We start from the raw sequence: 20245 nt of genomic DNA, 5'->3' as shown, positions 1-20245 counted from the left end.
AAAGATAGAACCTAACCTGAAACATAACATTTAGGACTTCTGATTTTCATCTCTTTTCGTCATTCCAGTGTGACAGTGTAAAGCTTAGCAGAGTGAGAGCAAATACTTCAGTGCTGCCTGTGTTTGCTTTTATTTAGAAGGTCAGTCTATGTTGTAGGCTCTTCTGGGGCAGCATGTTCAGCATCTCTGTGGCCTGGGCTCTTTACTGAGCATGGGGATTCCCTTGCTTTATGGCTGTGGGTTACCTATTAAAGTAGAAGAACCCCTGTATCAGCATAAATGCAGGGTGTGTGTGTAAGGGTGTAAAAAAAAAACCAAGTTGAACACCCTCTCTCCTCAGTTTTCTCTCTGCTTGTTCCTTCTACCCTAGTATCCATATTGCCATTGATTTCCATGGGACTTCAAGTTATCTGAAAACTTAAGCTGCAGTTTGCTGATCTGAGTGCAAGCTGCTGCCAGAAAGGTTGATCCTATCTTCACCTCCTTTTCATCTCCCTCTTTCCCTTTTGCCTCCAGCCAGATATGTATCTATTGCCTCCTTCCTCCAGCCGTGTCAGGCACATCAGGGAACTTATTTTGCTTGGAATCAAGTCTTTCATTTATTTATTTTTGCTGGCACGAGATGAAAAGGGAGCAGTGCCTGGCTTGGGTGCATTGCTCCCCGGAGCCAGCACACAGGGACAGCAGCACTGCTGGGGAGCACGGGCACCAAGTCCTGCTGCCAACCCTCCTCCTCTTGGAAGAGGTTTGATACCTGTAGCCACATAGTCCATGGCATTTCAGACCAAAGGTGTCCCTGTCTGCCGGCAGAAAGGGTTCTGGGGTCCCAGATCAGTTTACTGCTCCAGCTTTTAATAAACAAACCTCTTTTATGTTTTTTAGTACATTTCTTTTAAAAGTAAGGTTAGTTCTTTAATCTCTAAGGACAAGGAAACCTCATTCCCCGGTGTTGGCACTATGTGTTTTGTTTAGAAACCCATGGCGTGGTGTGTGCAGCAGAAGGTGATGATGTGGTAATTATCTCAAGAGATCTGACAACCAGCAGGGCAAACCTGCGTGGTTACCCACTTATAAATAGCTTCATTTTAAACAATAACTGCAACAAAAATTAGAAACTGCCATTTCTTGTTCCTCTGTGATGAAATAATGGGCTTAAATGGGAGTGTTTACTTTTAATTTCTCAACTCCTTCATATTTCATATTTAAATTAGATTTTCAAAATTATGCCTTGATTTCCATCTGTTTGCTTGAGAGCGCAGAGGTGCTGGGGAGGCGGCAGTGGGAGCAGCGGTTCCCAGCATCCCCAGAGGAACAGGGGGAATGTGAGGGAGGGAAATCACATTGGAAGCCTAACTCCTCCTTTGAAATGCTGGAAGCTTGGATGTCCCCTTCCCCCTTGCTGAAGGCTGGAAAGCTGAGTTTCAGATGTTATATTCCTGTAGCACCTAAACCTTCTCCAAATTTTGGTGAAATCTGTAAGCAAGATAAGAAAAGCCAAAGCAGATACGTCACCTTTTTAAACAAGTGATGGTAAAGAATATATTTTCTTTTTTTGCTTGTTTTTTTTCTTCTCAGTTTCAGCTGTTCAGTAACCTGGTGAGAGCTGTGGCCATAGCCCAGGAACCAGCCAGTAAGTTTTCCATCTTAGAACTGGCCCAGAGTTTTAAAAAGGGTGAACAGCTTGAGTTCTTGCTGCTTAAGACATCTCCAGGTCACTGACAGTTGCAAAATGTTAGCTCTTCAGCCCCAGTTTGCATGCTTGCCTGTAGAGAAGGGTTATTACAGATAGCCTGGCCTGACATTTATTAGAAAAGAGGATCTCACAAGTCCCTCGTGCAGGTTACACATATAAAATCAATGGGTTTGCCAACCACACATGAGGAACTTTTCCTCTGGTAGATCACAGTGAGATTCAGAATACCATAATGAAACAATTTTAAGCTTGTGCTACTCAAACTGGCCAGCTGATCCTTGTCCATGCAAGATCAGCAGGATATGAAAACAACATTTATTTATAATTATTCAGGGTATCTCTGTAACAGAAATGTAAGCAGGCTGTTTCTATAATGGATTTAATTTTAATTTTCATTAGCAAAAATAAAAGCAAAAACACTAACATTGGAATTTTCTTTTCTGTTTGAAATAGTTATATTGTCAATTTTGGCGTCAATTTTATTCTGTAAAACTGTCAAAATATACTTTTCCTGAGACAGCTCAGAAATAAGTTATACTTAGAAGCTTTTATTTTAGTTCTTAGGAAAACTGCTGAAGAACTTGCCAGGGTTGAAAATGACTCCTACATTTGCCTGAATTCATAATTTCTATTTGATGCTCATAAGGTTTAAAAAAAAAAAAATCAAAAAGAAACCAATTATTTTTCCATGTATTTTGGAAATGGTTTGTCTTAATGTAAAAATTATCTGTGTGACTTTGGTGTCACATCAGATGATAAGAAGAAAAAATAGTCAAGGGAGTGTGTCCTAAACTATCTGATAACTATATGTAAACTGTCATGCACATGAATTATGAACAGAGCAAAGGGTTAAATCCAGTCTGTCTCTTGGTGGACGACTGAACCAGCCCTGATTCACACACAGCTTTCCCAGCAACTGCCTGTTTCTGTGCAATGTGCTAATAACTTTTGACATGCTTTGGTTTCAAAGGGATCTGCTTTGCAGCAGGATGTGGCCCTGGTTGGAGCTGCCAGCTGCTAGAAATCTGGTTCAGATCTGCACAGAGTCCAGAGGTGAAATCCCAGTTGCTCCAGAGTGTAAGATTATTGCAGGGCTGGATTTCACTCTCTTTTCTAAGATTTTTGTTCATGTAGTTGCCACATGTGCAGTAATATTCAGACCTTCAATGGACATGAATTGGTGGCAATGTTTTCGGCATCTTTTTATGCTGTTCCCACCTGATGCCAGAGCAGCTATCAGTGCCAAACAGCCCGTGCAAACCTTGTTGTTTGGTTGCCCTTGGTGGCGGTGGAGAAGAAAACTCAAGTGCCCTGTGTCTTAGACCCTGGATGGTCCCATCACCACCCAGGTAACTGGGTAAAGCAACAGTACTGCTGCAAACAGCACTTTTGCTACGATCTTGAATGTGTTGTTGCATAATGTAGCCTTGTATTAAAGAATTTTGAACCTATGTTGTATTTGGTACCATTGATGTCTTTGGTGCCTATTAGATCCTTATTCATAATAGCGTTTCTACTCTCTTTTGTGAAGAAAATTTATATCAAATATCCTACTATTTTGAGATATATTATCTGTTGACTCTGTGTGGCTGTTACTTGCTTTGTGACCAGTGATGAATAGTTGGGCTAACTGCGGCTGGAAAATTAAATGCTTTTTTAGGACTGTCTCAAAGAACTGCCCAATCATGATTTTAAATCGGATTCCATGGTGGGAATTTCCAGCTCTTCATGATCTTTCACAGTATCTTCTAAAAAGTGTACCTAGAAAAAGAAAGGACATTTTAAAAGAATTTTGAAAATATATATATAATAAATAGAAAAAAAGTCCAGCAATCGAGACCTAGGTCTACAAGGACAGGTGACCAAAGCCTGCAGCACAAACGGCAGGCTCTAGGCTAACTGCCTATCCTCCTGAATGCTACTCCTGTAACATTCATAAATATTAAGGTCATCTTGAGGCAGAACGCTAAGTAAGAATTAGTGACAGAAATGGGGAAGGTACTTTGTGAGCCAGCAGGTGGAGGGAGGTGATTCTGCCCCTCTGCTCCGCTCTGGTGAGACCCCACCTGGAGTCTTGTGTCCAGCTCTGGAGCCCTCAGCACAGGACAGACATGGACCTGTTGGAGAGGGGCCGGAGGAGCCACAGAAATGGTCAGAGGGCTGAACAGCTCTGCTGTGAGGACAGGATGAGAGGGTTGGGGCTGTTCAGCATGGAGAAGAAAAGGCTCTGGGGAGATCTTATTGTGGCGTTTCTGTACTTAAAAGGGGCCTGTGAGAAGGATGGGGACAGACTTCGTAGCAGGGCCTGTTAAAATACGACAAGGGGTGATGGTTTTAAAATAAAGGAGGAGAGATTCATGTTAGACTTAAGGAAGAAATTTTTTACAAGGGAGGTGGTGGAACACTGGCCCAGGTTGCCCAGGGAGGTGGTAGATGCCCCATCCCTGGAGACATCCAAGGCCAGGCTGGATGGAGCTCTGAGCAACCTGATCTGGTTGAAGATGTCCCTGCTCATTGCAGGGGGTTGGACTGGATGACCTTGGAAGGTCCCTTCTAACTCAAACTATTCGATGTTTTTATTGAATTTAAGGTAGTTGTGCAATTCCATGCCCATTCCTGCAGCTGGTCCCTGACATCCCTCAGGATCATCCCGCCCTCATCCTCCCCGCACCTCCTGGTCAGCACTGGCCCCATGTCCAGCCCCAGCACAGGCAGCACCTGCAAGGGAGCGGGGCTTGGGTTTGGCTGGCGTGCAGTTCTGGCAGGAAAATCCGAGGGTGTGGATGGACATCTCCAGGGCAGCTTGGCAAGACCAAGGGGGAGCCGACAGCCAGAGCTGTCTGTGGAGGGAAGAGCAATAACTAGTGAGGGGGTGGAAGGGTTGTACAACTCCAAGTACAGCACAATCCTGATTTTGGCCATTAAATGTTATGGTAACTAATTATAATTCCTCTTCTCGCCATCTTCAGTTTGATGATAAATGGCATGATGAATCTTTGCAAACTTCTAAGCGATATTTTCCCAGGTCCTTTCTGTGCAAATGTGAGTCTAAAGTTGAAGTTTTCTTTTTCCTGGGAACACCTGGGTTTGGTTAAACCTTCTGTACGTGCCAGTGAAAACCTGCAGGAAGACAGAGTTGCCTTTTCTGTTGTCCCTACTTCTGTGAGCTGCTGTATGCCGGGGTGGGAAACTGAAATACTTAACAATAGATGTTTATTACTGTAACATTCAAATATTTGAATTTAATTAAGGGAGTCTTTTCACTTCGGTGTTCCTTTATTTAACTGTTATTGTTTCTGTGGTTTTTAGATCACCACATCCTGACCAACAACACGGCTGGAATTTATTCTGGGCTTTGTCATTTCTTGAAGTCTGAGGGATAAAAATGGATGCTTATCTCCTGTCAGACTCCTTGGAGAGCTATGAGGAAATGAGCAATAAAAGGCTCTTTGAGGCTCTTTTAACTTTAGTTTATTATCTATTATAGTTACTGATGCATGGAAACCAACAGAGAAATTTTACATATTTATAGTTACAAAGCCCTTAACAGCTGTAGCTATGAGCTGAGCACTTACAGTTTTTTGAAATGTGTTTTTATAAATGTAACATTAAATCATCATGGTTTTATAAACCAGTCTCCTTAAGAAAATTCCTAAGATAATAATATGTGGGTTGATACACTCAGTCAGGGCTGGTTTTTGGGTACTTGTTCTCGGTCGTTTTGTAACTCCACCAAGAGAGCAATGCACAATGTGGGATTTTTTGAGGCAAAATACGTGAAGCAGAGCTGCATTTCATTTCCCATTGCTGGATGCAGCACTGCATGGAAATCCAGGGTGGGGAGAAGAAAACTGGGCGAGTCGAGGGCACTCAGCATACCAAAGTACTCAGGACTGTGCAAACTCCTATCCCCTCCTCAGGACTGCAAGATGCAGCAAATGGCTCCATATTTCTTTATCCCTGAGGGAGCCGGATCTGGAATTTGCAAAGACTCAGCCCTTGGGGGCACTGGCCAAGTGATGGCTGTGGAGGGAACTTTCTGCCCCAAGGGTGACTGGCTCTTTATTATCAAATCCTGTTCCTCACAGGTCTTTTCACACCATTTTAGGACAGATGTACTCTCTCTGTGCCTTGTCCTTCTATCTGCATTTCTGGCTTGGGTGGACTTTTTGCATCTAAACCTGCCCACTGGAAATGGTGAAACTAATAAGCCATTTGGACCCAGTGCAAAGGACGGCAAGAAAAGGACTGTTCTCAGACCGTATGCGTTGCTGATTAATATCACGGCCAAGGGCGTACATTAAAACAAACACACTGAGAACACAGACATGTCAGCTCTTGGTTTTTTGCGTAAGAAATTCGTTCTTTGGCATCCAGATTGCTGTTCCCTACTGCGGTGCCTGTACCATCCACACTTAGACTGTTGCAGCACTGGTACAAGTGGCTGGTTTGTCTGGAAAGTCTGTTCCTCTGCCAAGGATGTTTCCTGGAGGCTCTTCAATGCCCCTGACATGATCCAGCATGCAAATCTATCCATCACACGCTTGCGTGCCTGTCCTTGGCCAAACATGGGTCCCATGCATTGGGATTCCAGTAACTCGAGAAGTCTGAGAATATGCAGCAGTAAAACAAATGTCAGCCATTCAACTTCCAAAAATTGCATTAAGCCAGAAGAGACAATGTTATTTCTGCAGGTCTGTTTTAAATCAACCCAAGTATTCTTCTGGAGCCAGAGCTATAATTCAGTAAAACTTGATACAATCTTGGAAAGCCATAGAAAGCATTAGGAAATACCACTGGCAGTTGAGAGACCTATAGGTACTGCAAAAATCTGCATTTTAAACTAAATAGACATGCCTCTCACATACTAATTGAGGCACACTGCAGAGGATGATGGGTTACCTTTTTAACCAAAATCCTTAAAATTCAGGAGGCTTCGTCTGCGTGCAAAAACTGAACTGTTTTCCCAAAGCTACTTGCAGCTAAAATAAAGCATATCAATGTATAGGAAAGACAGATCCATACTGCTGGGGAAGTTGACCAAGTGGTGTCACTGCCATATGCCAGTGATCTTTTAGGTTGTCAGTAAGGCTGATGCCAAGATGTTCGGCTCTGCAGAGGAGCTCTGAGTTGGAAGGGTAAGGTGCAGGAGAGAGCTCTACCCTCCCTTCAGGGGCTGCTGCTGCCGCTGCTGGAGCAGAGATTGAAATTGTCGGTGGCATTCTTGATGAAACATTACATTTTTGGATTGGCTGTGCTTCCTCTATAATTTTCCTTAAATGGTATATTTTGTACAAATAGGAATTGACTTTCACCACACATTTCACTTGAGAGGGAAGGTGGCTGATGCACAGAAGGTAAATGAGTTGGCTTATGAGGAGATCTGTTGTAGAGCTTGCAGGGAAAGGCACCAGGGCTGCTTCCCACCTCTCCTGCATACATTTCTGTGTTGTGTTTCTACCTAAATAGGTAAAAATATAAAATAAAGTGTGAAAATTTCTAGTGATACTTGCTTTGTAGCTTCTTTCATACAGACTCAAGATCATTTATGAGTAAGATAACCTTCTGGTGAATGTATTGTTTGCATTGAAACATCAGAATGATATTATTGTTGCTTTGGGCTTCACATTTTTATCATTAAAAACACAGATCTAGACACTACGCATTTTTGGCCTTTTTACTAAATACTGTAACATTTTGGTTAGATACAGAGAAGGCTTAACATTTCTGAGGAATCACTATCACTATCTTTCTTTTCCTTGCCAGGTTTTTACAATGTTGATGTGGCTTTTTCTGATTAACTCTTCTAAGATATACAGTGGAGTTCATCAGAATATTTCTATCAAGACTTTTTGGACAGAAAATGGCCTCTGTTGATACAATACTTTCAGTGTTAGTTGAAGAGTTTTAAAAAACAAAACATTAGCATATTTGAAATTAACTAATGAGCTATACTTGCTGAATGAGACAAAAAACTGTTCGCATAAAGAGTAAAAAGAACTACGTCTGTGTAGGAATATCTCCTGAAAATAGCAGTGGCATTTTAATCCGTCCTAGTACTGACTTCCAACTTCCAGGATTTTATTTCCTAGAATTTGGATCCTTTGGGTTCATGCTGTACTGGTGGAGGTTCTGGCACTGAATCTAGTGAAGCTGTCATCCAGCCCTTGTCCTGAGCCTGGAAATGTGCATATTTTTACTCTGACTACCAAGATCTGTATAAAATGGTTTCGACGAAAGTGTTTAAGACAAAATAAGGGTAACAGACTCTGCAATGGCCAGAGCTCGCTTGTCCATATTGTTTGAAAACCACTATTGATATCAGAAAATACCATTGTTATAAGAAAAATAATCATTGTTATAAATAAGAATTATGTAAGAATTCAAAATTCCACAGGTTTGAAAGTTGCAGCGGTATTTCAAAGAATTTTATGGAAAATTTACTTGAGAGATTAATTCTAAGAAATATGTTTTTCTGAAAAGTACTGAATGAGATGACATGAAGAATTCTGGAGGTTTTGTATGTCCAGGGGTTGAGAGTATGTATGTGTAAATAACCATACAAAAGAAGGTCAAATGCGTAACTTTTGTCGCTCTCCATTCTCCTCAGGTTTGCCAGTTTGTTTTGTCTGTCAACGGCCTCAACGTTCTCCATGTGGATTACAGGACAGTGAGCAACCTCATCTTGACAGGCCCTCGAACGATTGTGATGGAAGTGATGGAAGAAATAGAGTCCTGAGAAGCAAAAAAACCTCTTGCTGGACATTTTCATGACAGAAATAGCAACGACCATGGAGCGGCATCATACAAGGAGAAAAAATGTTGCTGTGACTAACTAAATAGATGATTTTGCTTTTGGGGGAGGGGGTCTCTCTTTCATTTGACAATAGTAGCACTGGTGATTATGCTATGATCAATAGATACCAGCATATTTTCACTAAGGACTTTTATTTGCCTGACAGAGAGTGAGTTAAGGCCTTTTGGTTGCCTGTCCAGTGTGTCTGCGTCAGTCGGAATTCAGTTTCCTACCTAAGAGGCCATGCAGATTTCCTCAGTCCACCACTGGATCGAAGCACTTCAGGAGATGAAAGAAGCAAAGACTGTGGGGTCAGGATGTCACAGATGGTTTGCATGACGTATTTATATTGGTAAACGTCCTCCTGGTGTCCAGTGTTCTGGGAGCGTGTGCTGCTGGAGTTGCTCTCTCCTTGGGCTGAGGGACAGCTGACTACATGCTGGCTTGACTGCAATCCAACACAAATGAACTGCAAATGCATGAAAAAAAAGTTGTTCATTCTCTGGTATGAATGTTTGGGTCTGGCCAAACACACAGATTATTCTAGAAGGAAAAAGATACGACCATGCAAATGGAAAAGCGTGTGTTGCTTTCGCAAAATCTGGCCTTTGAAAATCAGGCTGTTTGTTTAGATGCCTACACACTGGTTTGGGTGCTCAAGCATGAAACATTGATTTACTTTCCCTTTTCTGTAAAGGAAGGGTGTCTCAATCTTGTCAGTTGTCACTTTGGAGAAATTTTGGACAGCTTTATTCCTAGAATAAGAATATTTGGTGGGTTGAAGTGGGAAATTCACAGTGTTAGCACAAGCAATGATACATCCAGATGCTCTGGCAGGGGGAGTACACTTCAAATTGAAGCAATGTACTTGAATGTACATAAAGCTTGTTAGCACTTTCCAATCATCAGATGTTTTGCAAACTGCAGATTTGCCACATGAGTTGCATTTGACACTATTACTAATAAAACATTGTATTTAACTGACTCTTACTCTTTTTCAAACAGTATGATTTCTTCATTGATTAATTCATTAAACAAATATTTTTAAAAAATGTTTATACAAATTCCATAATCTGCTGAGTTAGGTGACTCTTCAACTCGATGGTAATTGGACTGCATGGGTTTTCTTTTATCTTTGAACTGAATACGTACGTCCTTGTCCACAAAATTATAAATATACACTGCAGACTTTCTCTGCTGTCTAAATTTTACAATTAAACCTTGACTTTCTATATGAGCATACCAGAAATCTGTCAGTTATGGGATGGGGAAAGTATTTTTTCCTCAAATAATTCTGAATGATGTTTTATATTAAAAACTGTTCTCAATAAATACATTGCTTTTGCAGTATGTTTTTCACTCACACTTTTACATCAGACATACAGTAAGTCTTCAAAATCATATATGCCTGCAGCTTTGTAGGTAGAAGTGAATGTGTTCTTTGGTTCTGCTGTAGTGTATCCATGGTTGATTTTTCACTAAGAAAACTTCTTACATTCCACTAATATGCAGCAGTGCAGGGAGGTATAAAACTGAAACCACTAACTTGATACTAACCAGGCACAAAAGTGTTTGGAAGATTCTTTCAATCCGTCATTTAGTATGACAGTTGTTTACCCCTATTGCAACCCCAAAATTTTGGTACATGTGGATAACCCATAGCACATTATATTCTACAGTTCATCTGAAATAAACAGTTCAGCACACAACATTATATGAGACTGTAACAAGTGTCGATGGTATCCACAAAGAACAGTTGGAAAAAATCCTGTTGTCCCAGAAATGTGTCAGTATGCTACAGGTTTTTGATTTTGTGAATCCAGGAATGTGTCCCCAAATACTTCTGTTTTATTTTTTGCCTGGGTTGTTTTGGTGGCTTGGTTCACATATACTTGGTACCACTTTAAAATATAAACTCTATGTGTTAGGCTAGGTTAAATATTAAAAGGTGAAGGATTTTCTCGGCAAAATGCTAATGATTCTCTCTAATGCCATCATAGATCCTGCTGTCTTACATCTCTTGCCGTAGTTAATATTCTGCTACAAGTTCCCCGTAGCTTACAGATAATTAAGAAACTGGGTCAGAATTTAGCTTAATAATGCATTACAGAGTGCACTTTAGACTGTAGCGAAAAGAGTGGGGATGGGGGCAGGGAGAAATTTGTGTGTATCATTATGTTACAGATTGGAGATGGCATTTTCATTTGCAAGATACGTTAGTCTCTGTCACAATGTAAGCACCATTTCTTGCCTGCTGTTTAATGGAGATTTCCATATTGTGTTCTTAACTTGATTGGTAATCTGGAATTTAATTATTTCCCTCTTCAGTGTGACAAAGGTACTCAAATTATCCATGCAATGAAATTTTGTATTTTGGAAAAAAGGGTGCAAAGTTAACAATTAAGCTATGAAATGTATCTTTTCCAATTAAATTGCCGTTTATCTGTACATAGTAATACATACCTTCCGAGACATCATGCAGGAGTCAGTGTCAAACGCTCATCCACTTCAGCGGGGACCGAATTTTGAATATAATAGGGCACCTTGCTTCCTGCAAAGTACCAGGGGAAATGTAAGATTATTCACAGAAGTGAGGCGTTTCAAGAGATGCATGAATATCACAGTGTGGACTGAAGCAAGAAACCAGAAAGGAAAAAAACCCTGGCATCAGCAGTAATAACGTCCTTAAAAAGATAAGCATTTTTATAAGGCTTACTCTTGTATCTGATCGCATTTTTGGTTACTGTGAGATCCTCTATAAATTTTAATACCTTAATAACACAGATTAGTACCACACTTCTGCACATCTACATTTGCAAGTCGTTTATGGAACATCTTCAAGCAATATAATAGTTAATTAAATTCAAGTAGCAGTTAAGGTAATTGCAGCATTAATTCAGTGCCATATTTCTCCCTTTTTTTCTGTCATATTTCTTACAAGATAGATAATTTTGATTATCAAGATCAAATACCATGTGTATATTATTGAACACAACTACTCCCATGGAAGGCATTTCACTCATGAAATAATGCAATAATCCACTTTAGGTATACCAGAATTTGTCTGCATTATAGGTCTCCATAGAACCTGAAAATAAAATTGTCGGCACGGAAAACACATAGTGGTGCCATAGCAGCATCTGCACTACCAGTGGGTCTGTCCTACTACTCTCTTCTACCTTCAGGAAGAGGTTTGGGAAGAAAAAGTCACGCAGGAGGAATGTTTGGGTATTTTCTTCCTTTTCTGGTTATATCCTCGCTAGTAACTACAGAGTGCTACGGCCGTGTTGAACACTGTCCCATGATTCCTGGTTTAGCAGTCAGCATGTCCCCTTGGCCTGGTCTAAACCCCTGAGAAAATCGCCCAGGCATAGTTCAGAGGATAACATGAGATCAGAATTCAGGCACAGGGGTGCAGACTGCCCTGTGTCACTGGGCCTTAGGACCAGAAAATGGTCCCTCTACCTATCTGATGTACTAACATAGACGTAGCCAAAGAGAGTAGTCCGAGGTTTAGGAAGCAGAAGGGCTGACTGACTGCTTTCTCCATCTGTGCTGACAGCTATGACGCAGGGAGGTTTCCTTTTCCCTGTGGAGACAGAAAGATCAGATTACAGGGTAGTGTTCTAATAATTTCAGATAACACCAGGAATTCAATACTGGTTTTTAATGTTAATTTTGTTAAATGACAATTATTCTAATTTTAGAAACATAAACAACTGAGACAATATGGTTTGCAAAAATGTTTGCCTAATGCAAGACAGACTGAGAAATCAATTGTTGCAATTAGGAGTATTTTCTTCCCAGAGTATAATTAGAACTAGACCACTTGTATAAGTGAAAAAGCATGTGTATGTCACATGTATAAGTAAAGCTAGACCACACCACTCTTCAAAAAAATGAGAGAACTTCTAACCTTTTACAATAAAACCACCATTAAAGTTTTCCATAAGTCACACTTTCTAAATTTGTCTTTATCTGGTGAGTGATGCGGCTTACATTTTTCACTTATATGTGTTACTATAAAAATAGAAGTAGTAACTGCCAGTGTAATAATTCCTTTTGTATACATACAGTGCAGACAAGTTAATGGATGTTCCAGAGAAGATGAGTGTTTTTAAACCATGAGATTTCTCTAAAAACTTGTACATAAATACTGACACATTCATTTTTAAACTGAGCCATTAATGCAACAGATAATCTAAGAATGTCAAAGAATGTCACAGGACTCCATGATACAATCAATTTATCCTACAAAGACAGTGTTTCATGTATAGATACTTAGTCTTTATACTTGCAGTTCCTTGCTAAAATTCAGAAATATTCAGAAGGGAATAGCTATAACTGTCAAATGGAATGTCCTCTATTTGCAGTTAGGTATTGTATGGGAATATAGCGGAAGAATGGTGAAGAGGTTGGCTAGACGTAAATACGCTCAAGTGACGTGCAGCTGTCTGTAGAAAAGGCACATACATCACCCTAATTGTTTTACTGACCTTGTGTGCTTGATGAGTAGAACCTCTGTGTTAGATAACATAGACCTGTGAGAAACTCCAAGGCACCTTATCACTGTGTCTGAGATTCCTGCTTTGTTGTGAGAGAGCAGGAGGCTGCGCCTGCCTGAAGCCTTGAAATACAGGTGAGCTCAGCAGGCTCAGTGATCTTCCAGCAGGGCTGAACTGACCAGCGCCTGCGTCCCTGCTGGTGTCACCTCTGCCTGGGAGTTCAGGTGTGGCTTTGGAGATCCCCCAGTAGAGAGGTAACTAAAATAAAACTTGCTCTTTGCAATGCATTTGTGGCCCCTGGCTCTTCTTGCGACATGCCTGTGCTTGTGCACACAGGTATCCATTCTCACGGGAGCTGGGAATTTCCAGTACTGCTGAAATCTAGGTTACATAAGCACACACTCAAAATCAAATGCTTAGCTTTGAGAGCACGTGTTTGAACCAGGCACTGTACACTAGGTAGGACAAATTGTTGTATTGCCTCTTATGCAGAAATGCTACCATGCTCACATAGCTTTCCCATCCTATGTCACAGTAGCTCCTGCTGAACTTAGAGCACAACAGTTGCCTACTGGCTTTTGTATGGCCTTGTCAAAAAATAATTCACATTTATTTTCCGATTTGAAGGTGATTACAGCCATAGAAAATTCTCTTCTTTTTACATGCAGCTTATTGCTTCTGTTCCTAAGGTGATTCCACCCAGAGATCTCTACAAAATGGTCTCTAGATTATTGTAAGTGATCTGCAGGCCACTTCAGAGAGGTCCCTCCACAGTGCCTGAGCAGCCAAACGTCTCCTGTACTGGGAAACGCTCCCGCTGCTCCTGCTGCATGCACCCAGCCAGGCCAGCTGGGGAACGCTGGTGTAAAGGACAGCCTGTGCCCACCAAACTGTTTGCCTCTACCAATGATTTATGGGTATATTTTGTTTTCTTCCCTATTCTTCTGTTTCTTTTGCCACAAAGTTAACAATGGTCGTACTTTCTGCTTCCAACTCAAAAATTGGTTCCTGAAGGTGGTGATGGCCCTGCTTGCTCTGTCATTTCTACTAGTCTGTTTTTGAGTGACTCTGTATCATGATCATCATCATTAGCTTTTCGTAAATTAGAAGTGCTTATTAATCAAGCTCAAGATTTCAGGAAAACAGGAGAACTGGCTGTTGTTTTAAAATTCTTGTTGATGATTTTAAATCAGAAATAAAATGAATGTAGAACCCAGAATAGCATCCATCAGGCAGGGGTAGTGATAAGTTGTACCATGGAAAGGTTCTGTCCCGTTATGTTTCTTAATAGTATCACAGAGGAGAAAAGTGTTGTATGTTTTATGACTAAATTTGTGATTTATGTTCTTAACCCTATTTTCTCAATAAGAACAAAGTTGTAATTAATGCTTTTGCAACTAAGAACATTCAAGCATAAAATGCACTAGATAAGAGCATAGTAGAGACACGTTTGTTTGTGAAATATTTGTTTAAAATGTAACGAACAAAACATTTCCTTTAAAGAAACAATCTTCATTTACATTATGAAGTAATTAAAACCTTTTTTAATATCTTCAGTTTCTAAAGTCTTTATAAAATATTTCTACATATGTGCAAACACTGCATGTATCAGCTAAAAATAAATACACATGCAGATAAGGAGGCTTCACTGAACAACTTGTCAATGATGTCCAGCAATGGGGCTAACGGTAGCCCTTCATGTTTACTAGCAAAAGCTTAATTACGCGTGATGTTGAGCAAAACCTGGGAAATATTAAGTGATTTCACTCGGAAGAAGTGCTTAGTCATTTGCAGGATCAGGACTCCATTTAATTTCTGTTCTTGAACTGCCTTAACATTCCTGTTTTACCTGCAAAGTAGTTCTAGAAACAAGATATTATTTTCTTAGAACTCATTTAAATATTGCAGACGGAACCCACTAGCTTTTATGGGTTAACTTGGAAAGGAAGAAACATGACAGCATTCCAGATCTTAGTGTTACATTTTCCTGTTGCCTCTTTTGTTTCATGAGCATTGTCAGCTCAACTGCATTCTGAAGAAAACTTACTTCACCCCTTTGTTTGTCACTGCAGTTTGGGACTGTATGTGCTTTGTTTCTTTTCACAGAATCAACAACATCCTGTTAAATATTAAAAAAATTCAACATTTCATTTTCTATTATACTCCAGCAGGCAAATCATGTTACAATATATGCTTAAAATAAGCATTTACAAAAGGATGCTGACTTACCCTCTTAAATGTTCAATTTTCATTATAAGGTAAGAATGACATTGTTTAAATTTTGTTTCTTTCCCTGCTGTACATGTATCCGCATAATTGTATTACTGTTAATTCTTTTAAGAGAATATTTTCCTAGGGTTATTGATTCACCTTCCTTACAGCAGCATCTGTATTCCGTTCCAGAGACCATTTACATATAAATCCTCTTGGCGTCATCTCCTACGTAGTCAAAGAAAAAAAATCTGGTGCAGCTGGAAATTGTACATGGAAGATGAAGGCACAGAAAACATACACCTTAACTCTCACTGATTATAGTTTCTTTTGCAAAAAACCACAAGACAATGCTGTCTTAATGTGCAGAGGTTAAGGAAGCCACATTAATACAGGAAGAAAAGTTTTATAATGAGGGTCAAACTGTCCACATTTTAAAGGCTCTTTGATGATACCCTTTTCCAGTAGTTATCATGATTAACTCCTAACAATGGGCTTGTAATTGCAAAGACGGCCTTTGGCACACATGCTAATGCAGTGCTTTTTTCCCCCATCCGCAGATAATCTGAAAAAAGCATCACAGCAGGGTGATGGCATCTACTTCTACTTATCTAATTGGAATCTGAACTCAGAAACCAGCGGCTTGGGTCTGTTGCACACACGTAAATGTGAGTGCCATCGAAGATGCTTTAGGGCAGGGGTGTCAAACTCATTTTCACTGGGGGGGCACATCAGCCTCACATCAACCTTCAAAGAGTCAAATGTAATTTTAGGACTATAAATGTAGGAGATGTGGTACCTGATGAAAATGAGTTTGACACCCCTGCTTTAGGGTATTTGAGACATTCCTATGGGGCAGAGAGGATCTATGAGGAAGTCCATGTCCCCTCAAAATCATGTCTAGAGTCTTAGTCCTAGAGGATGTCTTAAATACTGTAGGATACTTCAAATGACAGTAGACACATATGTGTGAGCAACTGAATGACATCCCTAATAACCACCACTTAGTGTCAGCTAATTCAATTGTCTTACGGCTGATAATTTTATTGGAGTTACCCAGTTGCATATTCAATTAATACTGTTGATGGGAAAGAACTTCCTGGCTATCCAGCCAATTCTCTGAGAAGTCGTTGCACAATTGTATCATGCAGACCTGACTGTGATGATGTGCTATTATTAAAGGTCCCAAGAAATGTGCCTCCTTTTCCTGTCCTCTTACACTTTTTGTCAAGCTGCAAAGTGGCCTCTCACCCAAGGACAGCTTTGTTTCCAAGTTGTCTGTCACGGACCAAGGGGACCAGAGGCATTTGTCAATTGAGCTGTAATCTGTATATATAAATGATCATACATAATTACTCTCTGTATGTTTCAGCAGACTCTTCCTGCTTTTTGGGTGTTACTCTTTTTAAGTTGTCCTGAAAAGTACTACAGCTTCCTCACAAGGGAAGGAGGAGAGGCAGGCACTGAACTCTTCTCTTTAGTGACCAATGACAGGACCCGAGAGAATGTCAGGAAGATGTGCCAGGAGAGGTTTAGCCTGGACATTAGAAAAGGTTCTTCACCCAGAGGGTGCTAGAGCACTGGAACAGGCTCCCAGGGAGGTGTCACAGCCCCAAGCCTGACAGTGTTCAAGAGATTGGACAACACCCTCAGACACATGGTGTGAACTGTGGGGTTGTCATATGCAGGGACAGGAGTTGGACTCGATGATCCTTGTGGGTCCCTTCCAACTGAGGACATTCTGATTCTGTGATTCTAGTTTCACCCAAGGGGTCACAACTAGGCAGCTACTGGCTCCTGCTTGGAAATGAGATCATAAGAAGGAGTAGCAGCTACTGCAGCCATGGCAGATGAGAAGCCGCAGAAGCTGAGTATTTCCACTTAAACCTGAATTTTATTCCACTGCTTGCAATATGACAGGCATTTTAGCTGTCAGGTGTCCTGAAGTATTTATATACCTCCCATGTGCTTCAGTCATGGCTCTCCTTACTATGTCCCTTGCACCACAGTCAGTCACATATCTCAGTGTTTGACATCTCAGCCCTTGGTCAAGAGTAGCTTCTGCTCACCCCCTGTAGCAGAAAGGGGACTGAGCAGAAGGGGAAATCATGAATTGAAAGTGAAATTTATAGAGAATTTAGGTTCTGATGTAGAAAAAGTGTTTATAAAAAATACCTGTTAGCCCACACAGGTGTTTAGAGGGCCATCAGCACTGAAAATTTCACCAGAAGTTGCTTGAAGTGCTGTGACTGTATGCCCTACTGACTGGCTTATACCCCTTCGTGTTCAATAGGTTTTACAACGAGTAGCACATCCTCAGGCCTCCCACTCCCACATGCACCATTCTCCAGGTGTCACCAGGTGAGCTCATAGACTTGCAGTAGAGGAGGTAAAACCCACATAGGCAACGTGTGCACCTAAAGTCATCCAGGGAGCCTGTAGAGAAGCAGAGCTCCAAATTGCTCCTTCAAGACCTTGACCACTGTCTGCTGGGCGATCCGTCCACTCCATGGTCTTCAGAGAGCAAGCCAGGTACACATCCTCTAATGCAGAGTGCAGTCGTCTGTACTGACCACAACCCAGGTGCTCTGTAGCTGTGGAAAAATATTACTCTTTATGTATTTTGAATCTTTTGTAGCTGTAAATTAGTTATTTGCAGTGCTTTATGTTCAGTTTTAGCAGACTGTGCTGGTTTGGCTGAAAATGAGTTAACTTTCTTCATGCAGTTAGAAACCTTTCTTTTTAAAAGCTAGCACGGTCATTATTTGGACTTAGTTTGAGAACAAGAGATGATAACACCGTGGTGTTACCCTCACAGGTGTGAGGCATCAAGGAATGGGGGCATGGATGGGGCAGAGCTTGACTGACATCCAGGCTGATCAATAAGAGTATTCCATCCCATTAGTGTCATGCTTCAGATTTAAGGAGAGTCGGGATCTTCAAGCCTCTGTTTCTCATTTCTTTGCTCTTTTTGTTGGAGTTGGGGGAGTTCTTTTTGGGATTTTCATTAGTTCAGCCTTCTGCCATTTACAGAGGCCTCTGGGCCTTTTCCCTCTTTCCTCTCTCCAGGTTCAGCTGCTTGGGACCAGGTGCTGTTTCCTGGGACTGGCTGCTTGGTGTGGATAGAGTTCATGAGGAATTGCCTTGAGTATCTTTTATTTTATATTCTATTTCTATTACATATATATATATATATATATACACACGAATGTGTTAGTATTTTTTATTAAACTGTGTAGTGTATTAGTATTTTTTATTAAACTGTGTTATTATTAAACTCAATCCAAGTTTCTCCCTTCCCTTTCGATTCTCCCCCCTATTTGGGGGATGGGGAGATGGGTGAGTGAGCAGCTATCGTGGTTGTATTGCTAGCTTGGGTTAAACCACAACACAAGCTCTCAACACCAGTGTGCCAGGTGCCCATCATGTGCAGTCAACCTGTGACCTCCTCAGCTCTACAGTCCTTTCCAAGCTCTTCTCCGAGCTCTCCTTCCTCCAAGGGAAGCTCTGGAGTTGGCAGCTGCCAGCTGAGCATGTTTGGGGCTGGATGAGACCCTCATCCCTGGGGCTGCACCACCACCCAGCACAGTAGCGTGTGGGAGGATGTGAAGACCAAACGCCAGGACACTTGCACAACCAGGCCCACACCAGAGCCACGTTTACCCAAGCAAAGCCACAAAAACAGTCTGTTGTTCGTAGAGAACCCGGTCCTACAAAACACCCTCAATAGCACATTCAGTTCAGGGCTTGGTTTGTCCAGCACATTCCTGCCTGTCGCTGAAAAGCAAGAGTCGGGAAGCCCACAGGCTTTTCAGTGGAATAACATCATAGCTAAATAATAAGTATTGCTACAGACCATATAATATTTTTAGTAAAAGAAGCAGGAATTTGTAAGTAAATATGACAGGCTAACACCTTTTAAACTGTGACAACAGTATAATGTGTGTTTCACTCACATAAAAAGAGTGGGAGTTATGAAGAGTTCAGATGTTTATGTCCATCAATAATTCTAATTTTATCACTGACATTAATCACATATAGAAAGCCCTATAAATCTTACATGCTTGCTAGGCAAAGCCGAGAAAATTAACACTAGTTTAACAGTGTTGAAAATTCTTTGAGAATGCAGTTAGGCATATTTATGGTGAGCTTCTATTTTATTTATCCACTTGAAAATTAGGAATAATTCCCTTAACTGTATAAAAATGACACTTGATTGTAAGAACAGAAGCAAAATAACAGTCTGGCCTTTTATTGGCAGGTTGATTTTAACAGCAGAAAGATAGAAGACAACCCACATTTAGGAAATTATTTTGTAAATCTGAACTAGACTTGCCCACCAAATGCAGCCTTGGTTTAATGAGAAATATTATTCAAGGTGAGAAGCATGGATTCTCTAAATCACTCTAGAAAAAAAAAAGCAACAAAAAAGAGAGTGGACTAGAAACAATGCCAGGTTCCAGTATAAGCTGAGGAATGAGCTATTAGAGAGCAGTGTAGGGGAAAGGGACCTGGGGGTCCTGGTGGACAGCAGGATGACCATGAGCCAGCACTGTGCCCTTGTGGCCAGGAAGGCCAATGGCATCCTGGGGTGTATTACAAGGGGGGTGGTTAGTAGGTCGGGAGAGGTTCTCTTCCTCCTCTACTCTGCCCTGGTGAGACCACACCTGGAGTATTGTGTCCAGTTCTGAGCCCCTCAGTTCAAGAAGGACAGGGAACTGCTGGAGAGAGTCCAGCGCAGAGCAACAATGATGAAGGGAGTGGAGCACCTCCCATATGGGGAAAGGCTGAGGGAGCTGGGGCTCTTTAGCTTGGAGAAGAGGAGGCTGAGGGGTGACCTCATTAATGTTTATAAATATATAAAGGGTGAGTGTCACAAGGATGGAGCCAGGCTCTTCTCGGTGACAACCAATGATAGGACAAGGAGCAATGGCTACAAACTGGAACACAGGAGGTTCCACTTAAATCTGAGAAGAAACTTCTTCTCAGTGAGGGTGACAGACACTGGAACAGGCTGCCCAGGGGGGTTGTGGAGTCTCC

General features: G+C 41.2%; 1 protein-coding gene across 2 annotated transcripts in view; it reads left to right on the top strand.

Moving 5' to 3' along the window:
• DEPTOR (DEP domain containing MTOR interacting protein) overlaps positions 1-9821 on the top strand; it is a 77510-nt gene extending 67689 nt beyond the window's left edge. For both annotated transcript variants that reach the window (XM_065831382.2, XM_065831383.2), the window contains one exon: positions 8304-9821. In XM_065831382.2, coding sequence (XP_065687454.1) covers positions 8304-8432 — 129 coding nt within the window. In that variant the 3' untranslated portion in view covers positions 8433-9821. The remainder of the gene's footprint in view (positions 1-8303) is intronic.
• Positions 9822-20245: the final 10424 nt, after the last annotated feature.

The sequence above is a fragment of the Patagioenas fasciata genome, chromosome 2 (assembly GCF_037038585.1).
Source record: "Patagioenas fasciata isolate bPatFas1 chromosome 2, bPatFas1.hap1, whole genome shotgun sequence".
In the NCBI taxonomy this organism is placed as follows: Eukaryota; Metazoa; Chordata; class Aves; order Columbiformes; family Columbidae; genus Patagioenas; species Patagioenas fasciata.
The sequence above is the reverse complement of the archived record's forward strand: the minus strand, read 5'-3'. Positions and strand labels throughout refer to the sequence as shown.